This window comes from Cricetulus griseus, chromosome 8, assembly GCF_003668045.3.
Source record: "Cricetulus griseus strain 17A/GY chromosome 8, alternate assembly CriGri-PICRH-1.0, whole genome shotgun sequence".
In the NCBI taxonomy this organism is placed as follows: domain Eukaryota; kingdom Metazoa; phylum Chordata; class Mammalia; order Rodentia; family Cricetidae; genus Cricetulus; species Cricetulus griseus.
The window spans coordinates 24,523,829-24,537,977 of NC_048601.1; the positions used below are offsets into that span (position 1 = coordinate 24,523,829).

Here is a 14,149-nt window from a genome sequence, read left to right on the forward strand (position 1 = left end):
AAGAAAGAATGAAAGAATGAAGTGGGGGCCAGGCGTTGGTGGCACACACCTTTAATCCCAGCACTCAGGAGGCAGAGGCAGATAGATCTCTGAGTTCGAAGCCATCCTGGTCTACAAATCAAGTTCCAGGACAGCCTCCAAAGCAATACAGAGAAACCTTGTCTCGGAAAAGCCACCCCCCCCCAAAAAAAAAAAGCAAGAAAAAGAAAGAAAAGAGAAATGAGATGGGGAGTGATTGAAGGAGACACTTTTCTCACTCTCATGCCCAACAGAAGTGTGAACACAGCATAGGCATATACAGTACACACACACATAAAATCAGAGCTGAGATTCTGTTTGTTTTGCTACTGCTTGGGTTTTTTCCCCTACCCATTTTACTTTGTTTCTAGGAAGGGCTCACCTTCAGAGATATGAAGTAATGGAAGCAGGAATGGATAGCTAACTCTTCCCTTTTGGCCCATGTAGGTAGAAGCACTTCAGGCCCAGCTGGGAGAGCAGACAAAGCTCTCTAGAGAGCAAATTGAAGGGCTCATGGAGGATAGACGGATTCGAATCGAGGAGATACAAGTTCAACACCAGAGAAATCAAGACAAAGTCAAAGAGCTGACCAAAAGGTGAGGACCCAAGAATCATGGTCCTAACAGGTGTCTTACTTTTCTGAATGACTAATCAGGGTCATGCTCAGTTCCTTCATTAGTGAATCATCCTAAGGCCCTTGTGTGGCCTGAAACCCTAGGCCATTGATGACTGACCTTTGGGTATCTCCCTTTTTTTCCCTGATGTTTTATTTATTTTTGCAATGTTTAGTATTGTACCTAGGACTATACACAGGCTAGGCAAGTGTTCTAGTATGTGAGCACATCAGCTCAGCTATGATATTTTAAATGTTTTTACTAGCATATATTAATTAGACAAATTATATGTAATAGTGGATTTCATTCTGCCATTTTCACTCATGTGCATAATATATTTGGATCATGTTCACTCCCTTTACTTTCTCTTGTCCCCCTCCTACTCCTTAATCTGGATATTTTCAAACCACTTTATAATTTCAAACATAAAACTTACGTTTCCTGCTACTCAGAAAAGAGCTATTATTTGATAAGTAGGGAGTTATAGTGATTGCTTTATGGTATTTAATGCTCTTGCAGGCAATTATATCACTTTCTATAGTACTTACTTTTCTAGGTGTTGTTAGTGCCAACTTCTGAGGATATTCTGTTTTAGAGCTACAAACATCATTTTTTTATTCCCAATATCAACAACAGTTATCAGGACTAATCAGTGCTTTTGTATTTCCAGTAGTTAGTACTATCCTTGTTCTGCTGGTAAGGAAAAAAATCCAGCTATCTTTTGCTCAGGAAAAATATGCATGTTGACATTCAAAATCTGATACAGTATATAAACAACTATTGAATTATAAGACAGTACAAATTAAAACTGACGTAGGACTGAGAAAACAGAAAAATGTAAAATACGCTAAATCATTGACATAACTTCATAGAGAAATTGATCTCAAGAAAAGGACAAGAATTCAGCTGGGTATGGTGGTGTATGCCTGTAATACCACTGCTCAAGAGGTCAGGGAAGGAGGATTGAAATTCAAGGGTAGCTTAGACAATTTCGAAAGTTCCTAAGACAAAATAAAAGATAAACATTTAAAGAGGGGAGAGCTGGGTATATGTTAGAGCATCTCAAAAGATTTTGGAATAGGCCTTCATACATGGAGGACAGCATAAACACAAGTGAAAACAGCATAAATACAGCTTGTCTCTGATATTTAAGAACTGGGATTAGTGCACAGTCAGAGAACCATGGCTCAGGTCTTCCTTGTGGCATGGGTCTTCCTTATATTGCTCCTCGGGAATAACTCATACTTACTTGGGCTATGTATACACAGTTATGTCCTCTTTTTAATCCAAACCCTCAAATTAGCACTCGGTAAAGTTTCTGTGAAGTCCAGTCTGAACTAGGAGTGTGGTAGGTACAATACACTTTGGCTAATAAAGCCTATAAGACTGTCGGACTGTGTGTCTCTTTAAAACTGCTACTATTTGGGAGTTTGTATTGTACAATCTTTAAAGAAGTTGTATTCTTTTTTGGCATAGCCCTGTATTTCAGCTAAACAGTGTGAACATCTTTATGCTCACAGTTGTTCCTTTTTTCATAGTCTCCATTATACCCAAGAACTGCTCTACGAGAGCACCAAAGACTTTCTACAACTAAGATTTGAAAACCAAAATAAAGAGAAGGTATGGATGCTTGAAAAAGATCACTTGATGTCAAAGATTAAGCAGTATAAAGTGCAATGTAAGAAGAAAGAAGATAAACTTGGAAAAGTTATCCCAGCTTTACCTGAGAATCATCATACTCAAAATGAATATATTAAGGTAATGTCATTACTTTCCTGGGAGAGTTGAAAAGAATTCCTTGAGGTTAAAGTTAAGGCTCAGTTGTGAGAATATTTGCATAGCATACAGAGAGCTAGGATTTGATCTTCAGCACTGCATAAAGCCAGGTGCAATGGCTCATGCCTATAGTCCCAGTATTTGGAGATTAGAGACCGGAGAGATACTAATTCAAGGTCATCCTTGGATGAAGTGAGTTTGAGGCCAGCCCAAGCTACACAAGACCCTGTTAGAGACAGTGTAAGGGATATAAACATGGTTCTAATGATTGTGTCCTGGAAGAGTTAATGAGAAAGTAACTTGGTCTGATGTCTCCTTTTGGCCTCTTGAGACAGGGTTTCAGGTAGCCAGGCTGGCTTCCAACTCACTGTGTAGCTGAAGATGGCCTTGAACTTTTGATTTTCTTGCCTCTGCCTCTTGAGTGCTGGGATTCTGGGAATGTGCTACCACACCAGCTTATTATTTTGAGTGGGAGGTTCATTGTTGTTTCCTAGGCAGAGCTTGAACCCCTGGTAATCTTCCATTTGCCTCTAGAGTACCTGGATTACAGGTGTCACTTCTGTATATGGATCTGATTTGTTGTTTTGGTTTTTCTAATTTTAAAAATTGTATTTATTTTGCTGGGTGGTGATGGTGGTGGCACACGTGGCACATGTGGCACACGCCTTTAATCCCAGCACTTGGGAGCCAGAGGCAGGTAGATTTCTGTGAGTTCAAGGCCAGCCTGGTCTCCAGAGCTACACAGAGAAACCCTGTCTCAAACCCCCTCCCCCCAAAAATTGCATTTATTTATGTGGTGTGTGTGTGTGTGTGTGTGTGTGTGTGTGTGTGTGTGTGTGTGTACACCCATTTGAGACTCTTGTGACACATGAACATATCATGATAGGAATGTAGAGGTCAGAGAACTTGCAGGACTCAGTTCTTTCCTTCTACCATGTGGGGCCCAGTCATCATAGCAAGTGCCTTAACTGCTGAGCTGTCTTACTGGCTGCAGTTTAATGTTTTGAAGGTCTGTGTTTGGCTCCTCCATGGAGGAGTGTGTAATACATGTTGTTGATGTTTCTTTCTTTCTTTCTTTCTTTCTTTCTTTCTTTCTTTCTTTCTTTTTTTTTTTTCAAAGAGTTAAAACACATCATAATGTCTTACTTAAAACAAACTCTGAGCTCTATTTTGTGGTTCTTCTCAACCAAAAATACTTTTATTTTTTGGCTGTTAATTAACTGTGTAGCTGAGGATGACCTTGAATTGCTGGTCCTGTCTCCCTCCAGAATGTTAGAGTTAGAGGCCATGAGCACCAGAGCTGGTGTGCTAGATGGTTCTGACGCAAGCTGGAGCTCGCAAATAGGAGGATGGGAGCAGAGGAGAGCCTCCACTGAGAAAACGCCTCCATAAAAATTGGCCTGGAGGCAAGCTGATAGGGCATTTTCTTAATTGTGATTCATTTGGGAAGGTCCAGCCCATTGTGTATGGTGCCTCCTCTGGGCCGGTGGTCCTGGGTTCTATAAGAAAGCAGGCTGAGCAAGCCATGTGGAACAAGCCAGTAAGCAGTACCCCTCCATGGCCTCTGCACCAGCCTCTACCTCCAGGTTGCTGCCCTGCTTGAGTTCCTGCCCTGACTTCCTTTAGTGATGGACTACGATGTGTGGAGGTGTAAGCCAAATTAACCATTTCTCCCCCAGGTTGCTTTGTCCATGGTATTTCGTCACAACAATAGGAACCCTAACTAGGACACCTGGGTTGTTTTATCTTAAGAATGTATCTACTGCTCTTTTCCTTCTTTGCAAGATGGTGGGTGAAAAAGCCAAAAAGCCTGACACAAAAGAGAAACCAGCAGCCAAGAAGGCTGGTGGTGATGCCGCTGGTGCAGCCAAAAAGGGTGACCCTAAGGTTAAAAAGCCCAAGAAGGGGAGGCCCCATTGCAGCCAGAAACCCTGGCCTGGTTAGAGAAATTGGCAGGTACTCCCAATCTGCTATGTATTCCAGAAAGGTCCTGTACAAAAGAAAATACTCAGCTGCAAAAACCAAGGTTGAAAAGAAGAAGAAAAAGGAGAAGGTCCTTGCCACTGTCACTAAACCACTTGGCAGTAACAAGAACGGTGGTACCTGGGTGGTTAAGCTTCGAAAAATGCCCAGGTGTTACCCTACTGAAGATGTTCCTCGGAAGCTGCTGAGCCATGGCAAGAAGCCCTTCAGTCAGCATGTAAGGAAGCTTCGAGCCAGCATCACTCCAGGGACTGTCCTGATCATCCTCACCGGGTGCCACAAGGGCAAGAGGGTGGTTTTCCTGAAGCAACTGGGCAGCAGCTTGCTACTTGTGACAGGACCTCTTGCCCTCAACAGAGTTCCTCTGCAAAGAGCACACCAGAAATTTGTCATTGCCACCTCTACAAAAGTTGATATCAGCAAGGTTAAAATCCCCAAACACCTGACTGATGCTTACTTTAAGAAGCAGCAGCTGCGCAAGCCCAGGCACCAGGAGGGCGAGACTTTCGACACAGAGAAGGAGAAATATGAGATTACAGAGCAGCACAAGGCCGATCAGAAAACTATGGACTCGAAGCTTTTGCCAAAGATCAAAGCTGTTCCTCAGCTCCAGGGCTACCTGAGGTCTCAGTTCTCTCTGAGAAACGGGTTTTTCGAGACAGGGTTTCTCTGTGTAGCTTTGGAGCCTATCCTGGCACTCTGGAGACCAGGCTGGCCTTGAACTCACAGAGATCCGCCTGCCTCTGCCTCTGCCTCCCGAGTGCTGGGATTAAAGGCGTGCGCCACCAACGCCCGACTACAAACTGTTTTTTAAAATTGCTATCGACCTAATTAAACAGCTTCATATGTTAAAAAAAAAGAATGTATCTACTTGAGGGATAGTACAGAGAGGAAAGTGTAGACATTGCAGGGACCCCGGTGTCTCCTCATATCTGTTCCCGCTCATTTGCTCTAGAAATCTTTCCCTCCCTTCTTTACCAGAGTGTTACTTTGAATTACCTGATAGAGCTGGAGACATGGCTCAGCAGTTAAGAGCACTGGCTGCTCTTACAGAGGACCTAGATTCAATTCCCAGCTCCCACATGGCAGTTCACAACTGTCTATAACTCCAGGATCCAACACAGACATACATACAGGCAAAACACCAATGCACATAAAATAAAAATAAAGTTAAAAAAAGAATTACCTGATAATTATAGTGCTGAACATTAAATGTTTTTATCCCTTTGGCCTACAGTCTCTAAAGGATAAACTAATGCAAGAGAAAAAGCTGTCCAGCATGTACCAACAACAGTGCATTTCCTTAGAAGAGGAACTTGCTCGAATCCGGGAGGAAGAGGGAGTGAGGAGGGAGATCTTCAAGGTATATAGTGCTGTCACACTTTGACGAGTGGACATGCAGACAGCCCTGGAGACTGATTCTCTCTTCATAAACTCCCCATCACCCATTTTTAGGATCGCTCCAACAAGATGGGCAAGCGCTTACAGACAATGACAAAACGCTATGAAGCCCTGGAGCATCGACGCATGCTGGAAGTAGAAGGCTTCAAGACAGACATTAAGGTTCTTCGACAGAAGCTGAGAGACCTGGAGCAAATGCTCTATAAGGTACCTTTGCCCCGGAGTTAGGAAGGGAAGGGGTGGTGGTGTAGAAAGACGGTCAGGAGGGCTCCTCAGAGGGACAGCCACGGATGTGGTGTGGATTTCAGTAGAGCCTGTGTGTGCATGCGTGCGTGTGTGTGCACACGACAATAAGAAGGCCCTGGCACTACAAAAACTCAGAAGGATGTGCTGTGTCCTTAGTTGGACACCAACAAATAAGTACCCTAGAAACCTCTGAGCAACAGTTCAATAGGAACACCCTGCTGGGAAAACAGACTCAACCTTACAACCAGATTAAAAGAATTAGGTCTGTTTTCCTGCAGGGGAGCTGGGCAGATGGCCCACTGAGTAAAGTTGCTGGCTGTGCAAGCATTATGACCTGAGTTCAGATCCCTGGCACCCATGTGAAATCCAAGCACAGACACACATCAGAAACACAGTGCTAAGAGGTAAAGACAGGAGGGCCCCAGGGTGTGCTGGCAGGTGGTATAGCCAAAGCAATGACCTCTAGGATCACTGGTAGACCATCTCTCAGGCACACACCTTTATTCCAGCACTCAAGAGGCAGAGGCAAGAGGATCTCTGTGAATTTAAGACCAGCCTGGTCCTCATAGCAAGTTGTAGGGCAGCCAGGTCTACATAGTGAGACCCTGTCCCAGATACAAAACAAAACAAAAATGGTGGAGAGTGGCAGAGGACAATCTGACGTCATCTTTAACCTTCACTCGTATGTGCATGCACACTCACTCCTTAAAATAATTGTTTTTAAGCCGTGTCTTGGTGGCACATGCTTTTAATCCCAGCACTCGGGAGGCAGAGACAGGTAGATCTTTATGAGTTCAAGGCCAGCCTGGTCTCCAGAGCGAGTGCCAGGATAGGCTCCAAAGCTACACAGAGAAACCCTGTCTCAAAAAATAATAATAATAATAATAATTGTTTTTAAAGTGGGGAAAATAATCAAGTAATGAGGTACTTTCTCAGACACCTTTCAGTGTCTAGTATCTCAAGAGTTTTGGTAGAGATTTAATGATCACCACAGGTCCTAAATAGTATGTTCTGAACAAAGCTGATAAAAAAAGAAAGAAATGCTTTCTATTATTTTTGGCAAAATTTCCAATAATGTTATTTATTGGTCTTTTTTTTAAATTAACATTTATTTATTTTTGTGTGAGGGTATGTATGTCATGGTCCATGTGTGGGGGTCAGAGGACAACTTGTGGAAGTCAGCTCATTCCTTCCACCATATGGCTCCTGAGGTCCTACTCAGATTGTCAGGCTTGGTGGTGTGTGCCTTTACCTACCCACTGAGCGATCTCACGAAGGCTGTACCGATCTTTTTGTCTGTTGTTAGTTGTTTATTAATCTCTATGCCAAAGCTTCATTGCCCTTTTGTTTTGTTCGTTTTGTTTTTAAGATGGTTTTTGTTGCCCCGGCTGTCCTCAAACTGCATATGTGGCCAAGGATGACCTTGAATTCTTGATGTTCTGCCTCCTTCTCTGACGAATTAAACATTTTCGTTGTTAAAATTAGTCACTGAAGAATTTAGGATTGCATTTATCATATGCAAAAAAGGAGCCAGCCAGTATAGCATGTTCTTTACGACTTCATTTTTCTTCCATAGCTTATAACCTAATTCTTTTTTTCCTCTCTCTGTCTTTTCTCACCTCTGTAGGCAACAGTGAATACCCGGGAAAACCAGGACCTTGCCATTCTGTGTGAAGTTCGTGACAGCAATAGACGAGCACATAAGATACAGGGCGAGCTGAAGGCCCTCAAGTCTAAGGTGTTCGGTCTGGAGAATGATCTCAGGCTGTGTTGATGTCTACTTTGTGGGGCGGTAGACATCGGCTTCCTGAAACCTGAGGCTTGGTCACCTGTTCCCAGGCAGTGGACATGAAGTTGGCCAGAGTAACGGTATTTCTTTTTATAAAGATGGTGTTCAGGGCATGGTGGCTCACATCTATAATCTCAGACAGGAGGATTGCCACAAATTGAAGGTAGAGGCAGGTAGAGCTCTGTGATTCAAGGCTAGCCTGGTCTACATAGTAAGTTCTAGGCCATTCAAGGCTACTTAGTGAGACCCTGTCTCCAAAAACCAAAAACAAAACATCAAAACCAGAAAAGGAAACAAACAAACAAACAAACAAAGCAGTGACAAATTGGGTGTTGAAAGACTGCGCTTGCAGTAACCTTGCTATTTCACTGTTGGGGTATCTGAACAATAGCCTGAATTACTTGGAGACATTCCTACTTTTCTTTTATATATTGACAGGCTTTTCTCTCTTTAAAAAGACAGTAATGGGGGTATTAGAAAGATGACTCGGTGGTAAGAGCACTGGCTGCTCTTTCAGAGGACCCTGGTTCAGTTCCCAGCACGTACATGGCAGCTTAAGACTGTTGTCTTTAACTCCAGTTCCAGGGCTTCCAACATCCTCACACAGACATGCACACAGGCAAAACACCAATGCACATAAATTAAAATAAATTATTATTTTTTTTAAAAAAAAAGACAGATGTAGGTTAGCTGCTGAAGTGTTTATTCAGCATACAGAACCCTGGGTTCCATCCTTAAAGCTACATAAATCCAGGCTTGGTGGCTCCTCTATAATCAGCGCTGGAGAGGCACAGGTGAAGTTCACGTTCACCCTTGGCTATATGGTGAGTTCTAGGCTAACCTGGGCTACAAGAAACCATGTCTAAAAAACAAATAAACAAAGATGACAACAACTTAGGAAGAGATGTTTTGCTGAGTTTGACCAAGTGTCAGTGGAACCGCACATTTCCTGCAGGAGCAAAAGCATTCATTGAAGTGGATTCCTTCTTGGCAGGGAGGGAAAGAGGCAGCAAATTACACGCACAATGACACTTATTTCGCTGTGTAACTGTTGTGAGTGTGTTCCAAGTGACAATCACCAGGAGACAGCACAGCCTGTGTGCTTAAGTAAAAAAGGTCATCAAGAAAAAGGTGCTACTTTATCTAGAGTAGGCAAAACCAAAATGACACTTAAGTCAAAAAAAGTTTGATATTTTATCAATTTTTTTCCAAAAATATGATTCAAAGTATGTATTTTCAATAAAATGTGAAGTTCAAAATATTTCAGTGTTCCACAATGTCTTATGCTTTAAGTGTTTATCTTGGTTTACTTTCTTTTTAAAAAATGATTTTTAATTTATTTATTTAGAGTGGAATTGATGGATGCTACAGCATATGGGGGCCAGAGGGCAACTTGAGGGAGTCAGTCTCTTCCTTCTACTATGTGGGTTTTGGGATCTAACTCAGGTTGTCAGGCTTGGCAGCAGGTGTCTGTCTGCTGAGCCATCTCGTCAGCCCTTATTTATATCATTTTTAATATATGGTCTGGTACCTGGAGTATCTACTATCTTCTCTCACCGTTGGACAGCCTGAGACCCTCTGTGAGCCACACTCATAGGAAAATAAGTATAAGTAAAATGCTACATGCTAGAGCCTGACAAATAGTATACCACAAAAGATCCAGCCTTCAGGAAGCTGACAACCTGGAGACACCTGAAGGATACACTAGAACTTTCACAGACTCCAAGTACCATCAAGACCAGAGCCCCGAGGGGATTAACATGCTTGAGCAAAGCTATGGTCTCTCTTGTGAAGCACTGCCCACGGACTGGACAGTGCTGATGATATGTTTTTTTAAAGATTTTATTTATAATGTATACAATATTCTGCCTTCACGTATGCGTTCGTGCCTGAAGAGGGAACCCAATCTCATTATAGATGGTTGTGAGCTACCATGTGGTTGCTGGGAATTGAACTCAGGACCTCTGGAAGAGCAGATCTCTGAGCCATCTCTTCAGCCCTGCCAGTCAGTTTTTATATCCTATATCTCTACCCAGCAATTTCCCTCTTTAATACCCGATATTATTTAGCAGCCTGGCTCAGCCCTTCTTACTCTATCTTGCTTTTGTCGTTTTACACCCACATGTAACCCCCCTGCAAGAGCCTTCTCTCCTTATTCTTTCCCCTGCTTTTTCTTCCTCCAAAGAACTCCATGTCAAAGGCATAGAAAATGTTTTCAATACAGTTATAGTAGAGAAATTCCAAAATCTAGAGGGAAAGAGGCCCATTGAAGTAAAGAAAAAAATAAAAGCATATATAGCTCCAAATAGACATGACAAAAAAGAAACTCTCCCTATTGTGTTATAGTTACACACTAAATATACAGAACAAAGAGAAACACCAAGTTGCTTTGCTCAAAGAAACCTGTAATACTTTTTCAATTTGGCTTGATTGTTGGTGGAGAAACCTATTATTTGGGGACAGAAAATCTATTGCCTTGGTGCTGCACCCATCCATTTTCTTTGGGGGGAGACAGGGGTCCTGCCAGGAGCTGGTATGTCTTATTAGATCGGTAGATGCTGCAAGGGAGAAAAGGTGTGTGCTGGGCACACAGTAGCTGGCCTCTCTGGCTCTGACTCCCACATTGCAACAAATGTATAGACCAGACATTTATGAAGTTTAGAGTAGGAAAGCAGACAGAAACAAATGAGCGCATCTGTTGCAGGTGGAGTGAGTGGGTAGGATCCTACCGTGGTAGGGTGGAACAGCAGACAGAAACAAGCAGGGAGATCAGATCTGTTTGGGTGGAATGGGACAGGTAGTATCCCAGCATGGCCAGACCAAATACCAGGAGAGCCTAATCTTTGGCACCAATGCAAAGAAAAAAAGGTGGCTCACAACCATCTGCAATGACATCTGGTGCCCTCTTGTGGCCTGTAGACAAACATGCAAACCAAAGACAACACAGTAAATAAATAAATCTAAAAAAACCCAAAACCAAACAGTAACAACAGCAAGAAAAACCAAAACAAAATAAACCTGGACATAAGGTTTTGGGTGTATGGTCTGAGACAGCCCCAATTTGGATAAATTTCACAGCAGACACCTCAGGGCTGACTAAGGTTTTGGGTGTATGGTCTGAGACAGCCCCAATTTGGATAAATTTCACAGCAGACACCTCAGGGCTGACTGAGGATTAGGTTTAGACCTGGCATTGCTCATTTCCAAGTCTGTGCTGGAGTGAAGACTAGGGCAAAGCATCCCACGAGATAGCCTGGGGTGGAGCAGTGGGGGTGGGGTAGCCTTTGGGAATGATATCTCCTTACACAAAGCCCCCCCTCAAACAGAGACCGTCTCTGCACAGATTGGGCTTACCCTGGCACAACTGTGGCTTGGTAGGGGATCCCGAAGGTCCTGGAACTGGGAAGAGGTGACCTGTACCTCTTTAGGTGGTGACTAGGAAATGGGTGGCTTACCCCAAGTCAAAAGTGGATTATGTCTGGTGGAGAGAAAGATAAAGGAAGAGGTGTTATGTTTAAATTAGATATAAAGAAAAGAGGAGGTGCAAGATGAGACATATTAACCAGTTTATTATTAGGCTGGGCAGAGTAGGGAGACTAAAAGAGAAGAGAAACAGGGTTAATGGCTGACCGCCATGGCTGGTCGCCATAGAGAGAAGAGAAGCAGAAGCAAACAGAGAGCAAAGAAGAAGCAGAGAGAGAGAGAGAGAGAGAGAGAGAGAGAGAGAGAGAGAGAGAGAGAGAAAGCAGGGAAGTTGGAACTTTTAAAGGGAAGACTGTGCATGCACACTGAGGTTCCACACATGCCTGGAGTCCTCACCCAGGCTGTAAATGCGTGGTGGGTGATGTGGTGATGGCACGTCCCTATGTGTGCCCTGACTGTTGTCTGGGGGTCGGGGCTGTCTCTTAAAGAGGTAGAGCCTATCAGCATTAAAGCCTGAACCTTTCAAAAGGAGTGCCCCCCCTCCCCGAGCCACCTCCACATGACTGAATGACCTGGTTCATCAGGTGGGAGAACTCACCTCCTTCTGGGTTTTGGCACCAAGATAATAATAGGTTTTCTGTCCCCTCATAATAGGTTTCTCCACTAACACAGGTACGCCAGATCAAGCCAACTTGAAAAAGTATAATAAGTTTATTTGAGCAAAGCAACTCCCAGGCAGGTTCTCCAGTCCCAGAGATTGGGGCCAGAGAAGCCACATGCCCAAACAAAAGCAAGGAGATTATATAGGTTTTAGGTGAGGGGGTGATGACATGTCCACCACAGTCTGGGTTTGAGCTCAAGTATGGTCAAAAGCTGAGTGCCTTAGGTGGGGACTTGGGCAGATGCAACTTCAGGGGAGGAAGCCACAGCAGCTAAGAACGTGCAATTGGGCTTTTTTGTGCCTTCCCTTTGTTGGAGAGCCTCTGAGTGGGTGGGGTTTGGAGAGACAGGAATGGGGCTTTCTGGACCATGTATGGGCCAGCTGGAGGTTCCAGCTGAACACAAGTCACATGCAAAGGCAGCCCCACCTGAATAACAGCTCATTTCTCAGCAGAAACTTTAAATAAAAGCCAGAACATGGAAAAATACACTTCAGGTTTGGAAAGATAATACTTGTCAACCCAGATTAATATTGTAAGTAAGGGTTCAGTGAAGCCACCAGACTGGACTACTCAATGGGGAGAAAGAAAAGTTTATTGGGGGAACAAACTGCCAATCTGACTCCAAGAATCGATGGCAGGAGCTTGGCAGGAAAGTGAGCAGGTTCTCTATAAGAGCCAACAGGATGCGGGTCTTTGAGCTGATAGTCGGCTATTAGATTAATTATTTGGGAACTAGATGCCCTTGCTCCAGGTAGTTTGGGTGGGTAAGGGAGTAAGGGAAGTGGTGTGTTTTCCTAGTAAACGCAAGTCTTCCTTAGGAGATTCCTGAGGAATGCTGAGTGTAGGCTTCTGCTTACCCTTGTTTACCTGCTCAGAGCCCTTCTGTTTAGGATGGTGTCGCCAGCACTGCCAGTTTTAGGGCCTGCTTTGAACCTAACAAGTATACCCAGGGAAACTATCTGTTATAATTGATAGAAAAAGAACATCCTCTAAATAGAGCAGGCGAGGGAATTTATGTCCACAACATCAGCTCCATAGCAGATACTGGGAGGAATTCTTTGGATTGAGAAAAACAACGAGCACATCGTAGAGGCTTTAGATGCTACTGTGACAGCTAAACAAATATGAATTTGGAAAACAACAAACACTGCAAAACCAGCAAAATGGCAATAATTAATATACACCTTTCAACAATACTTCCAAATATTAATGGTTTCCAATCATAAGACACTGACTAGCAAACTGTACTTAAAAGCAGGATCCATCTATTTGCTGCTTCCCAAAGACACAAAACGTCTCACCATCAAAGGTAGATACTGTTATTCTTTTGCTTAAATTAGAAATTTGAGAGAGATGGACAATGGAACTTATGGAGAACACATTAACCAGTTTATTATAGCTTGGGAGAGAGAGGGGGGAGAGAACTGGAAGATCAGAGCAGAGCAGAGAGTAAGAGAGAAGAGAGGAGAGGTCATCCGCCGGGGACAGTGTTAATGGCCAACTGCCGATCGCCAGAAAGAAGGATAAAAGGCTGGAAAACGTATCCCAAGCAAATCAAACTAGGAAACAGACAGGCATTGCTACTCTAATATCCAACAAATAAATAAACAAACAAAGGAACAAGCTGACAAGAGGACACTACAGTTCTAAATATATATGCACCAAATACACAGTAGCCTTAAAAACAAAAACAAATTGGAATAGACCTAGCCAAGAAAATACCGCTGCCGGGCGTTGGTGGTGCAAGCCTTTAATCCCAGTACTCGGGAGGCAGAGGCAGGTGGATCTCTGTGAGGTTGAGACCAGCCTGGTCTACAAGAGCTAGTTCCCAGGACAGCCTCCAAACCCACAGAGAAACCCTGTCTCGAAAAACCAAAGGGGGAAAAAAAGGACCTTTTGTTTTGAAACAAAAGAGTTTTTCATTCTAGTATTGTACCGATGCCCATCCTGTAAAGAAACTCTCACTTTTGCTCCAGTAAACAACTCTGATACACACACACACACACACACACACACACACACACACACACACACCACACACCACACACACACACACACACACGTGCTACAGTATACTCAGAATTGGGAATATAAACAGGAAAAATTAATCTGAGGAGAAAAGTAAAGTGTACAAGGTACAAGCAGTAGAAGGTGCTCTATTTAGGCTGATATTTTTTGAGGGGTGATGGGTTCAAGACAGGGTTTCTCTGTGTAGCCTTGGCTGTCCTGGAACTCAC

At 43.4% G+C, this 14,149-nt stretch overlaps 2 protein-coding genes across 5 annotated transcripts in view; both read left to right on the plus strand.

The window, feature by feature from the left end:
• Positions 1 to 9,088, plus strand: part of Ccdc77 (coiled-coil domain containing 77) — a 28,033-nt gene extending 18,945 nt beyond the window's left edge. For 3 of the 4 annotated variants that reach the window (XM_027429307.2, XM_027429304.2, XM_027429306.2), the window contains 5 exons: positions 466 to 614; positions 2,171 to 2,390; positions 5,629 to 5,754; positions 5,847 to 5,999; positions 7,666 to 7,812. In XM_027429307.2, coding sequence (XP_027285108.1) covers positions 466 to 614; positions 2,171 to 2,390; positions 5,629 to 5,754; positions 5,847 to 5,999; positions 7,666 to 7,812 — 795 coding nt within the window. Of the gene's footprint in view, positions 1 to 465; positions 615 to 2,170; positions 2,391 to 5,628; positions 5,755 to 5,846; positions 6,000 to 7,665 lie in introns of all 4 variants that reach the window. The other variant, XM_027429305.2, reaches the window with a different exon arrangement.
• Positions 3,181 to 5,620, plus strand: LOC103160458 (60S ribosomal protein L6-like). Its single transcript, XM_035448655.1, is given in 2 exon segments — positions 3,181 to 4,331; positions 4,333 to 5,620. Coding segments are annotated over 2 exon segments (1,065 nt in total). The 5' UTR covers positions 3,181 to 4,046; the 3' UTR covers positions 5,113 to 5,620.
• Positions 9,089 to 14,149: the final 5,061 nt, after the last annotated feature.